This window comes from Rhinopithecus roxellana, chromosome 8, assembly GCF_007565055.1.
Source record: "Rhinopithecus roxellana isolate Shanxi Qingling chromosome 8, ASM756505v1, whole genome shotgun sequence".
Lineage (NCBI taxonomy): Eukaryota > Metazoa > Chordata > Mammalia > Primates > Cercopithecidae > Rhinopithecus > Rhinopithecus roxellana.
The window spans coordinates 89,522,100-89,534,196 of NC_044556.1; the positions used below are offsets into that span (position 1 = coordinate 89,522,100).

Below are 12,097 nucleotides of genomic sequence, written 5' to 3' on the forward strand. Positions count from 1 at the left end.
CCAGGCTGGAGCACAGTGGCATGATCTTGGCTCACTGCAACCTCTACTTTCTGGGTTCAAGCGATTCTCCTGCCTCAGCCTCCTGAGTAGCTGAGATTACAGGCATGTGCCACCACGCCCGGCTAATTTTTTTTTTTTTTTTTTGTATTTTAGTAGAGATGGGGTTTCACTGTGTTAGCCAGGATAGTCTCGATCTCCTGACCTCGTGATCTGCCCGCCTCGGCCTCTCAAAGTGCTGGGATTACAGGTGTGAGCCACTGCACCTGGCCAACGGATGTTGGCTGTTTTGGAGATGCTGGGGAACAAACTCTTTTTTTTTTTGAGACGGAGTTTCACTCTTGTTGCCCAGGCTGGAGTGCAATGGCATGATCTTGGCTCACTGCAACCTCCACCACCTGGGTTCAAGTGATTCTCCTGCCTCAGCCTCCCGAGTAGCTGGGATTACAGGCACGCACCACCACGCCCAGCTAATTTTGTATTTTTAGTAGAGACGGGGTTTTACCATGTTGGCCAGGCTGGTCTGGAACTCCTGACCTCAGGTGATCCGCCCGCCTTGGCCTCCCAGAGTGCTGGGATTATAGGCGTGAGCCACGGTGCACCGGCTGAAAAGTAATTTCTCTTTCCAGATGTATTACACTGCATCCTCTGCTTTGGTTTTGTAGAATTACTTTTTTTTTTTTAAATTCAGATTTTACTAATTTTCCTGCTAGTGTCTTTTTTATTTTCCAGGATCCAGACCAGAATACCACATTACATTTAGTCATGAAAAACTAGGGTTTAAAAATGTACTTATAGCAATAATACATGCATATGATTAAAAAATAATAAAGGAGTCCTGAAGGGTATAAAAGTCTCCCTTTCCAACCCTTGTCCAGTATGACTTTATGCAAGATATGTGACACATGCTAAGTCAATACCACATCCCACAGAGAGTCAGAAAACTTCTACAGAAGAGTTTCATTGTATGGTTAGAAAACCAAGTGAGTTATTTGTTCATTTAGTTAGTAATAACTATTAATACATGAGGTTTAAGTCAAATGATAATGTTAAAGAAACTTGTAGTATCAGGTCAGGAGATCAAGACCATCCTGGCTAACGTGGTGACACCCCGTCTGTAGTAAAAAATACAAAAAATTAGACGGGCATGGTGGTGGGCAACTATAGTCCCAGCTACTCGGGAGGCTGAGGCAGGAGGATGGCGTGAACCCCAGAGGCAGAGCTTGCAGTGAGCTGAGATTGTGCCAGTGCGCTCCAGCTTGCGTGACAGAGCAAGACTCCATCTCAAAAAAAAAAAAAAAAAAAAAAAGAAAAAGAAAAAGAAACTTGTAGTATCATAATCCTTTAACTGATTCCAACCCTGACTTTCCACTGTATCCTTGTGGAGGTTGTTTTTTAGACATATATAAGCACATTCCATAAGAACTTCATTTAGAGCAAAAGGAGGAGAGAATGGGAGAGGCTGAAATCTTATTTCACTTATAGGAGATTATGATCTAACACAAACTCCCAGGAAAACATTCATAAGAGAATAATGCCTGTTTAGTCGTTTGGAGGATTACCAAACCACAAAGTGAAAGCTGGAATTTCTTCTTTTTTTTTTCTTTTGAGACGAAGTCTTGTTCCATTGCCCAGGATGGAGGGCAGTGGCACAAGTCTCGGCTCACTGCAACCTTTGCCTCCCAGGTTCAAGTGATCCTCCTGCCTCAGCCTCCCAAGTAGATGGGATTATACATGTGTGCCACAATGTCTGGCTAATTTTTGTATTTTTTTGTAGAGACAGGTTTTCACCATGTTGACTAGGCTGGTCTCAAACTCCTGACCTCAGGTGATTCGGCCACGTCGGCTTCCCAAAGTGCTGGGATTACAGGTGCAAACCACTGAGCCTGGCCTGAACGCTGGGATTTCTTCTCATGAGTTTAGATTGCTTTACCTATATGTTTATGCTTCACTAAACTACTGCCTGCTTCTGTGATGAGCAGGCACTTCATTTGTCTCCGCAGGTATCCATGTTCCTGGCTATGACGAAACAGGCAGGCTCTGGGTCCCCTCACAAGTGAGCAGATGGTGGCAGAGGACCGAGGCCTGGACGGAGGACCCAGGGGAAGGGAGTGGATTTCCACACGGTGGGCTGGAGAATTCCTATGACACCTAGCTCCTGGGCTGCTCAAGCCATCTCTGGCTCTTAAGCTTCAGCTGGCGGCCAGCAGCCAGCAAACCTCCAGTGTCCTCCTGGGGCTGGCCTCCTGGTCCCTGTAGCTACATGCAGTAACGCATCCATCACTGCAGCCTGCAAATAGGAACCTGAGGAGCCCAATGTGCCTGAAAGATGACAACCCCTGAGACTGGAGTGGGGCCAGGCTTCACCATCCTCCCGAGGGAGACAGAGGAGCGCCATGTAACCACAGGAGTCATGCCTTGAGGTCAGCTTGGCACACGGGCTCTAGAGTTATTTGGGCCTCTTTGTAGATTGTGGCATATCTCCTGATCCGTGAAGTTGCAATAGGAATAACACACACAAAGCCTGGCCTGGCACAGTGACACTTCACACATGTTTTTTTGAAATAATGAATGAATGAGCATAGAGAAATATTCCCGAACTCCTGTTCCCAGCATGAAAACCTCAATGAACTGGCAAAGGAATAAAAGAGAAAGAAAAGAAGGGGAAAGAAAGGAGAAGTGGTGGAAGGAAGATGGAAGAGCAGGCGGTAAGCATATCAGCTGCCCAGAAGGGCCTCAGGGGCTACACAGGACACAGTCCCTGCCAACCCCACCCCTTACCCCAGCCAGGAGAGAATCAAGCCCAAAATTCTTCTCTGCAGCAGCTCCAAGAATACTTTCTGCTTTGCCACGTGGAATGTCCACGCAGGATAGAAAGATCCAAGATCTTCTGAGACTGTCTATTGACCTTCCAGAATGCAGACATTACGGGGATTGTGCCCTGAAAGATTCCCCCAAGAAAGATCTCCCTTTGAGTCGGCCACAGTGAGTGATCCCGGTGAAATCGGCGCTGAGGTGCTGGGAGCAAGAAGACCTGGGCCTCTATGCTCCTCTCTTGAGTTCCTGCACTGTGGTGGGGCAGTTCCCATAGTGGACCATGGGTTTCTCTTTCAGTAAGGGGAACTCGGTGACATCCAATTCGACAGACATTCACTAAGGGTCTAGCACCGCGCCTCAGGCAGAATAGGTGTACAAAGTAGACACTTGATAAACCCAGAAAGGGAGACGTGGGTTCCTGCTTGCTAAGACTTTATAATCTGGCAGGGGAAACAGAGAAACCATAACCATAGCACAAAGTAGAGAAAATGGGAACTTTCAGAGCCCCAAGGGCAGAGGAAAGAATGATGATTCAGAACGCGTAGAAACTTCATGAGGTGGCTTTCGTCTCCTCCCATCCAATAGATAGGTCTTGTGCATTGTTGAGTATCTCCAGAAAGGCCAAACTGCTCATCTCCTCTGCTAATGGGGCACGTTGCCAACCCCGTCCTGCCTAGGGTATCTTTATTGGTGGGCCCATGTTCATTCCGGCCAAACCCCCCTACTCCCCCCACCCATTTAATCAAGAGGAATGTACTGCCCCCTGGATCCCTTTATCTTCAACCCCCCCCCCCCCCCCCGCTTGGATTCAGGATGTGTTAGGGCGGCTTGCAGAAGACAGGGGCCGGGCTGTTTGACCAACCTGGTACAGGGTCTAGCACATAGCAGGGGTGGTAAATAAATAGCTTTGATGAGAACAGACGGGACCAGGGCAAGGCACAAGGCCCGGGCCATGTAAGGCACAGGCCAAGCAAGGCCCTTCCGCTGCTCTTAGCTGGGATCTGACCCGGAGAAGAGAGTTCTGTCGCCTGCGGCCCGCGCACCTGGGCCCCTCCGGGCTTCCCTCCAGGGCAAACCGTCCTTCGGGGATGTGGATTGCGCCGGCGGGGCGGGTGGGCGGGGAAGGACACGGAGGGGGCCGGGACCCAAGTTCACGCCTCCCTCCTGCATCCCGCGGCCGGCGGAAGCGATTATCCCCGGCGTCTGGCGGGGCCGGGGCGGGCTCGCACCCCGAGGAGACACGGGCCTCCCCGCGCCCACCTTTGATCGCGCCGCCTTCCCCGCCCCCGGCCCGGGAGGGTATAACTGGAGCCCGCGCCCCTCCGGGCGGCGCGCTGGGCTCCGGAGCGATGGCCGCAGCCGAGTCCAGTGAGCTCCAGTTCGCCGAGGGCGCCGCGTTCCCAGCATACCGGGCTCCCCACCCCGGCGGGGCGCTCCTGCTGCCCCCGAGTCCCGCCGCAGCCCTGCTCCCCGCACCACCCGCGGGCCCCGGCCCAGCGCCCTTCGCGAGCTTCCTTGGCCGGGATCCCGGGCCGGCCCCGCCGCCCCCCGCCAGCCTGGACTCGCCTGCGCCCCCCAAAGGTGCGGCCGCCCCGTCCGCGTCGCAGCGCCGCAAGCGCACGTCTTTCAGCGCAGAGCAGCTGCAGCTGCTGGAGCTCGTCTTCCGCCGGACCCGGTACCCCGACATCCACCTGCGCGAGCGCCTGGCCGCGCTCACCCTGCTCCCCGAGTCGAGGATCCAGGTGAGGGCCCGCTGCGTTCGCAGGTGCGCCCTGGAGCGGAGGCGCTGCGGAGTTGAGGTCTGGACTCTGGGCTCCTGAGGCCACACCCCGGGACGTTGCAGGCAAGGTGCTTCCCCTGAGGCTCTGTGTCCTAGACTGAAATAGGGGGTGATATCGGCACCTGCTGCACAGGGTGATTGTGAGGCTTATGTGAAATAACTCAGGCCTGCACTGAACGATTTCTCTCATTATTAAATATAACAAGGGTTCCTAGGAGGTTAGCTGGTCCCTTGAAATGGCCAAAAAATAATTCCCAGCAGGAAGATAAGAAGTTTTATACTTTTTCCTTATCCAGGAAGAAGACACAGATGAGGGGCAGTTGGGGTTTTCCTCTGGTTTTGAGTGTGAGAATGGTAGCTGAGAGCCGGGAGGGCTGGCTTGCCAAGTTACCCCCATGCTACTTTCTTGGCAAGTGTTACGTTTTGGGATTAGATTTGAAAGGATGTAGCGAATTGAGGTAAAGCGAGAAGCACCTGGAACTTGTTGTCAGTTTGAAAAATCTAGTCCAAGGTGTGTTTATTTTTATTTATTAATTATTTATTTGAGACGGAGTTTCGCTCTTGTTGCCCAGGTTGCCCAGGTTGGAGTGCAATGGCGCGATCTCGGCTCACTGCAACCTCAGCCTCCCGGGCTCAAGCGATTCTCCTGCCTCAGCCTCCCGAGTAGCTGAGATTACAGGCGCCAGCCATCACGCCCAGCTAATTTTTGTATTTTTGGTAGAGACGGGGTTTCACCATGTTGGTCAGGCTGTTTTCGAATTCCTGACCTCAGGTGATCCACCCTGCCTCAGCCTCCCAAAGTGCTGGGATTACAGGCGTGAGCCACAGCGCCCGGCAGTGTTTATTATCTAAAGTAATCTAGATCAAAATCTTAGAGTTGGTAGGGAGAAGCCTGCCTTTTTGTCTGTCTGTAGCCCCTTGGTCGGTGTCCAAGCGCGGTTTTAAGTAGCAGCCCTCATTTAAACACTGGGAGAGTGGACTTGTTTTCTTTGCACCGCGGGCGGTCATACAGCTGTCAATCTCAACAGCTGGCATAAGCAAAATACCTCCTTGATTAGTTTGACAAGGGAGTATAGACCTTCAAAAACCGATTTTCTTCATAATTTAATGCAGTTTTCTTCTAAGAATTCTAAGGGCTTCCATTTTTGTGACTCCATTTTTTCATGAAAATTTCTCTAACTAAAGAACAGATAGAACTAGGCATTATTCCAATGTTTGCATCTGGGAATGGGGAGGCAAGGAAAGCCAGGTGCTCTGAACTTCTAACCGTCAACCCAAGTGCTTTATGAAGGCAAGACTCTGGAGAGAAAGCCAGGGGATGTTAAACTGGAACTTACTAGTATGAACTGTGAACATAATGTTAGCATAAAAAACTCCAACCAAAAGCAGCTTTTATTTTCTCCCCTCTTCCAGGTATGGTTCCAGAACAGGCGTGCCAAGTCCCGGCGTCAGAGTGGGAAATCCTTTCAACCTTTGGCTAGGCCGGAGATTATCCTCAATCACTCTGCTCCTGGAACTGAAGCGAAATGTCTGAAGCCCCAGCTGCCTCTTGAGGTGGATGTGAACTGCCTGCCGGATCCATACGGGGTTGGAGGGGGCATCTCTGACTCTAGCTCCCAAGGTCAGAATTTTGAAACCTGTTCCCCTCTCTCTGAAGACATTGGTTCAAAACTGGACTCATGGGAGGAACACATCTTTTCTGCCTTTGGTAACTTTTGAGGATTCTGGGAGAATTCGGGATAAGCTCTGAGGAGTCATGACTGATAGCTTGGGAGAGACACATCAGCATACTGTCCTTTCTGACTTCCATGCTAAGGACATGTGCTTGTTAACCTTGATGATGGTTTTGACAGCACCTCTCACATTTGAAAATACCCCGCGACTTTGTCAATGAAGTTTTAAGCCCACACTCCCACCCCAGAGTTCCGGCATTCATTTTTACCTGTGTTCTCTCCAAGCCTGCACATTCCACTTGGTCTGCATCCCTGTGCCTTCTTGCCAGGCCTGTTCTTCGTTTTTGGACTGGTTGTTCAGAACTCATTATTTTCTTCACAAGAATGCCTCAGCTTGACTCAGTTTCCCCTTGTGCTTGACAGCTGCCATTTTCTCCTGGTCCCTCCAAGGCTTATAATCTTAAACTCACTCTACCCCCCCGTCTCTTCAACCCTCATCCTAGGTTTATTACTTTTTAAAATTGGGCCTGTTATCTTTGCGTTCAACCATAGCTCCAATGACTCTGCATGCAGATTATTTTGACAGCCCCCCCCACTGCCTCTAGCTTCTCAACTACTTAAAAAAAATTACCCTCTGTGGGCCAGGCATGGTGTCTCACTCCTGTAATCTCAGCACTTTGGAAGGCTGAGTGGGTAGATCACCTGAAGTCAGGAGTTCAAGACCAGCCTGGCCAATATGGTGAAACCCCATCTCTATTAAAAATACAAAAATTAGCTGGGCATGGTGGCAGGATCCTGTAGTCCCAGCTACTCAGGAGGCTGAGGCAGGAGAATCACTTGAGCCTGGGAGGTGGAGGTTGCAGTGATCTAAGATTGTGCACAGCCACTGCACTCCAGCCTGGGACACAGAAGGAGACTCTCAAAAAAAAAAAAAAAAAAAAAAAAAAAAAAAAATTTCTCTATGGTTCTGTGGTAACCTCCAGTTGCTAACACATTATAAAAAGCTTTCAGTTATCCTCCCAGATAACTGATACCCTTAGCCTGCAGGACAGCTACGCAAATCTGAAGGTCAACTTTCCACAGTATACGTTTTGGTCTTAAGGTCACTCCTTTCAGTTTTGAACCAAATTCATACCTTTTACTTTCAAAACACTCGAGGACTCCCTGCCCGCTTTCTGAAGTCTGAAATTTTCTCTAATCCTGATTTGGCACCTGTTACTTCGATCACTCCAATGTTACCCTTAGCACTTGTTATTGTATTTCCTATGCAACTTTTGTGATTAAATGTCTTTCACAAATGTTTCAACGTAATTTCTATTTGAATGAATTTTTTTTTTTTGGAGATGGAGTCTAGCTCTGTCGCCCAGGCTGGAGTGCAGTGGCCGGACCTCAGCTCACTGCAAGCTCCGCCTCCCGGGTTCAGGCCATTCTCCTGCCTCAGCCTCCGGAGTAGCTGGGACTACAGGCGCCTACCACCTCGCCCAGCTAGTTTTTTATATTTTTTAGTAGAGACGGGGTTTCACTGTGTTAGCCAGGATGGTCTCGATCTCCTGACCTCGTGATCCGCCCGTCTCAGCCTCCCAAAGTGCTGGGATTACAGGCTTGAGCCACCGTGCTCGGCCTTAAATGAATTCTTTTAGATAACTCTTAGTACAGTGCTTCACCCCACAATTGCTCAGTACATACTATGTGGCCATGAAAGACATTTCTAAAAGTTTCTGCAAATGCAGTTTTTAGCCAGTAATCGATATTATATCACCAGGCCACTGAGCTGAGAAATTTAATTTGGTTAAAAACATATTTTTGCTTGAATATTTAATAATATTTTATGAGTATTGGGTTTTGGGAGATTTCTCTTTGCAATTTATAATTCTAAATGTATGTAAATAACCATTTCTAAGTCAGTCTAAGATCAATTAAAATATTTTGATATTTTGAGTTTTCGAACTCCTTTAGAGTCAAAGGAAATGGTCTGTGTTATGAGGTAACCATAGGTGAGGTTTCTTTGTAAACTGTGCTTTAAAGTAGGCTCATGGGATGCCATAGCTAGCGAGGGCCAGGGCATCATGTCTTGATGGTTACTAGAAGAGCCTGAGATTACACATGCCAGATGCCCTAATTTTCAGAGATGTTATTCAAGTGGTTTGTACTTTTCTTTTTGAGATGGAGTTTTGTTCTGTCACCCAGGCTGGAGTGTAGTGGCATAATCTCGGCTCACTGCAACCTCCGTCTCCTGGGTTCAAGCAATTCTCCCTGCCTCAGCCTCCTGAGTGGCTGGGATTACAGGTACCCGTTACCACGCCAAGCTACATTTTGTATTTTTAGTAGAGACAGAGTTTCACCATGCTGGACAGGCTGGTCTTGAACTCCTGACCTCAGGTGATCCGCCTGCCTCGGCCTCCCAAAGTGCTGGAATTAGGTGTGAGCCACCGTGCCTGGCCTGTACTTTTCAGGGTAGCAAATCCACCATTTAAAACAACCAAGAGCTGGGCAACAAAGCAAGACTGTGTCAAAAAACACCACCACATACAAAAATTAGCTGGGCGTGGTGGCACATGCCTGTAATCCCAGCTACTCAGGAGGCTGAGACAGGAGAACTGCTTGAACCTGGGAGGTGGGGGTTGCAGTGAGCCAAGATAGCGCCACTGCACTCCAGCCCGGGCAACAAAGCAAGAATCCATCTCAAAAAACAAAAACAACAACAAAAATAACAAAAACCAACCAAGAGTTTCCAAGCACTTATGAGTTTAGGAGAAAAGCAAGCAAGCAACCAACCAGGAAGTTGGGCACAGTAGCTCATGCCTGTAATTCCAGCACTTCGGGAGGCTGAAGTGGGAGGCTGTCTGACCCCAGGAGTTTCAGACCAGTCTGGACAACATAGCAAGACCCTGTCTCAAAAAAAAAAAAAAAAAAAAAAAAAAAAAAAAAGCCAGGCACAGTGACTCACGCTGTAATCCCAGGACTCTGGGAGGCCGAGGTGGGCAGATCACTTGAGGTCAGGAGTTCAAGACTAGCCTGGCCAACATGGTGAAACCTTGTCTCTACTAAAAATACAAAAATGAGCCGGGCATGGAGGCAGGAGCCTGTAGTCCCAGCTACTCGGGAGACTGAGGCAGGAGAACTGCTTGAACCCAGGAGGTAGAGGTTGCAGTGAGCCGAGATTAGGTCACTGCACTCCAGCCTGGGTGACAGAGTGAGACTCTGTCTCAAAAAAAAAAGTCAGGCGTGGTGGCATGTGCCTGTGGTCCCAGCTACTTGAGAGGCTGATGTGGGAGGACTGCTTGAGTTCAGGAGTTCAAGGCTGCAGTGACCTATGAGCGTGCCACTGCACTTAGCTTGAGTGACAGAGTGAGACCTTGTCCCTGCCATCCCCCCGACAAAAAGCAGCCAAGAGAACGTAGTTGAGGCCTTAGCAGCAAAGTGTACTTCTCAATTCTTTGAAAACTGTTTGAAACCAAAAATGAGCTGATAAACATTAGCTATTAACATTATGCTCAGGGCCCATCCTGGAGGTGCTCAGGAGGTCTCACAATCACATTTAAACTTGTGACATGGCCAAATGACATACTACAAATACATTCACAAAACTGAAAGACATATAACACTTTAAATTATGGTCCACTAAGAATCGCACTTACGAAAAAATCTTGTAATTATTGTATTATTGCTTTTATATTGTCTTATGTTGTTTCCCCAGTGAACAACTGTAAAAATCTACAAATATGTAAATCCTGTTGTCACATTTTAAATTGTGGGATCCTCTATGAAGTAGCCTGCAGCTCTCTCAAACTTTCTAAGAGTCCCTAACTGTGAAATGTGTTACAGACATTATCTATTTTATTCTCACACCTACCATGTAAGATAGGGACTAATCTTCCTACTTTAAAGATCAAGAAACTGAATCTAAGTAGTGGTTCACAACTGTACAGCTTATAAAAGGCATGGCCAGGACTCAAACTCAGCCCACCCATTAGTCTACCACCATACAGCGCCTCCTATATTGCACTGGTCTTGTTAGTCAGGACTAATGATACTGATGATAAAGTAATGTGATAGGTTTAAAAGCAATCCCCAAGTCAGAATTTCTACATGCCAGTCATTACTGTCTCATCTTTCAAATAAATCATCACGGAAGACCACACTCTTATTCTGATGACATTAATGATGCTTAGACCTTTTTAAAACTCTCATTTGCCCACTCATTACACAAATATTTATTTGTTGCCCATGAACAGGCACTTTACCAGGACCTGGAAATAAATGGTGAACAAAAACAGAAACAGCCCCTCCCCTCATGGAGCAGAGGCCAGTAGGGAGACAAAAGAGCTCCAGGAAATATTAATATTAAATTGCAAATGTGACAAGTGCTGGAAGGAGAGAGAGATGATCTGGAGACATTATAATAGGAGATGTGTTGTGGTCAAGGAAAGCTTCCTTGAACAAGTGATGCTGAAGGTGAGATCTGGAAAATGATCAAGAGTTACCAAGGAAAGGAGAGGGAATGTAGGTACTGCATGTGCCAAGACTATGAAGTAGCGAGCAGATAAAGAAGTTGTGGAGGGAGGCAGATCATGCATGACTTTATAGGTCTTGTAAAAGAGTTTTGAATTTGTCCTGAAAGCCAAATGAAGATTTTAAAGGCATTTATAGACACAGGGATAACATGATTAATTCTGCATTTTAAGATGATCCCTCTGGCTGCATTGGAACAGGGCTGAGTAGATGCTGGGAGATGTTAGAAGACAACTGCAGTGTTCCAGGTCAGTGATGATGGCAGCTCGGCTGCAAGTAGTGGTGGTAATGAAGATGGGGAGAGGTGCGTGGATTCAAAAATGCTAATGGGCAAATCTTTTTGTAGATTCTCAGTGGTTACGAGTGAATGTGACTTTTGGAACTAGCTTAAAGTAACTCAGAACCAAATCTATATAAATAAAAGCCATGTATGTGCTTGCATGTTTGCTCAATCTGGCTTTGATAGCTTTCTTTAGAGCTCCAGAAGTGTGTTAGGCAGTGGCATATCATTCAAATCAATGTACGGCTGACCCAACATGACTACTTTGAAATACAGATTTCTTCCTCCCTAAGCAGAAATAAAATTCAACTGTATTCTTCAGCACAGTCCCTGCTGTCAACACATGAAGGCACCGAAAGACAAACAGTGCTCAATTAAATATGTGTAAAATGAGGTACTATTTAAGTGTGACAAGTAAGCCTTAAGAAATGTAAGAGAGGCCGGGTGTGGTGGCTCATGCCTGTAATCCCAGCACTTTGGGAGGCTGAGGTGGGTGGAGCACTTGAGGTCGGGAGACCAGCCTGACCAATACGGTGAAATTCTTGTTTCTACTAAAAATACAAAAATTAGCTAGGCGTGGCTGCGCATGCCTGTAATCCCAGCTACTCAGAAAGCTGAGGCAGGAGAATCCCTTGAACCCAGGAGCTGGTGGTTGTGGTGAGCCGAGATTGCACCACTGCACTCTAGTCTGGGTGACAGAGAAAAAAAAAAAAAAGAATGTAAAAGAAAAAATGCACAAAATACCCAATTCTAGGCAGAATATATTACAATCAACCTTTCACTAGGTCTATACCAGGCCAAATAACTTACCTGCTTAATACCATACCACTGGATGGTATGGCAATAAATAAAATCCATATCACTGGATGGTATGGTAATAAATAAAATCCATACCATTGGATGGTATGATACTTCAGAGAGACTTGGTAATCTGTACTGTTTCTGCTAAAAATATAACTTAATGGAAATTACAATTCTTCAAAACTTTTTAAACAGAAGGTATGCATATCGACTTGAATTAAATCAAAATATAGAAAA

General features: G+C 47.3%; 1 protein-coding gene across 2 annotated transcripts; it reads left to right on the plus strand.

Moving 5' to 3' along the window:
* The first annotated feature begins 3,966 nt into the window (after positions 1 to 3,966).
* Positions 3,967 to 7,573, plus strand: MIXL1 (Mix paired-like homeobox). Of its 2 annotated transcripts, none has more exons than XM_030936503.1 (2): positions 3,967 to 4,556; positions 5,984 to 7,573. In XM_030936503.1, exons 1-2 carry the CDS (start codon positions 4,164 to 4,166, stop codon positions 6,311 to 6,313), a joined length of 723 nt encoding a protein of 240 aa, XP_030792363.1. In that variant the 5' UTR covers positions 3,967 to 4,163; the 3' UTR covers positions 6,314 to 7,573. The 2 variants fall into 2 exon arrangements, with proteins under 2 accessions (XP_030792363.1, XP_030792364.1); XM_030936504.1 differs by having other exon boundaries at positions 6,008 to 7,573.
* Positions 7,574 to 12,097: the final 4,524 nt, after the last annotated feature.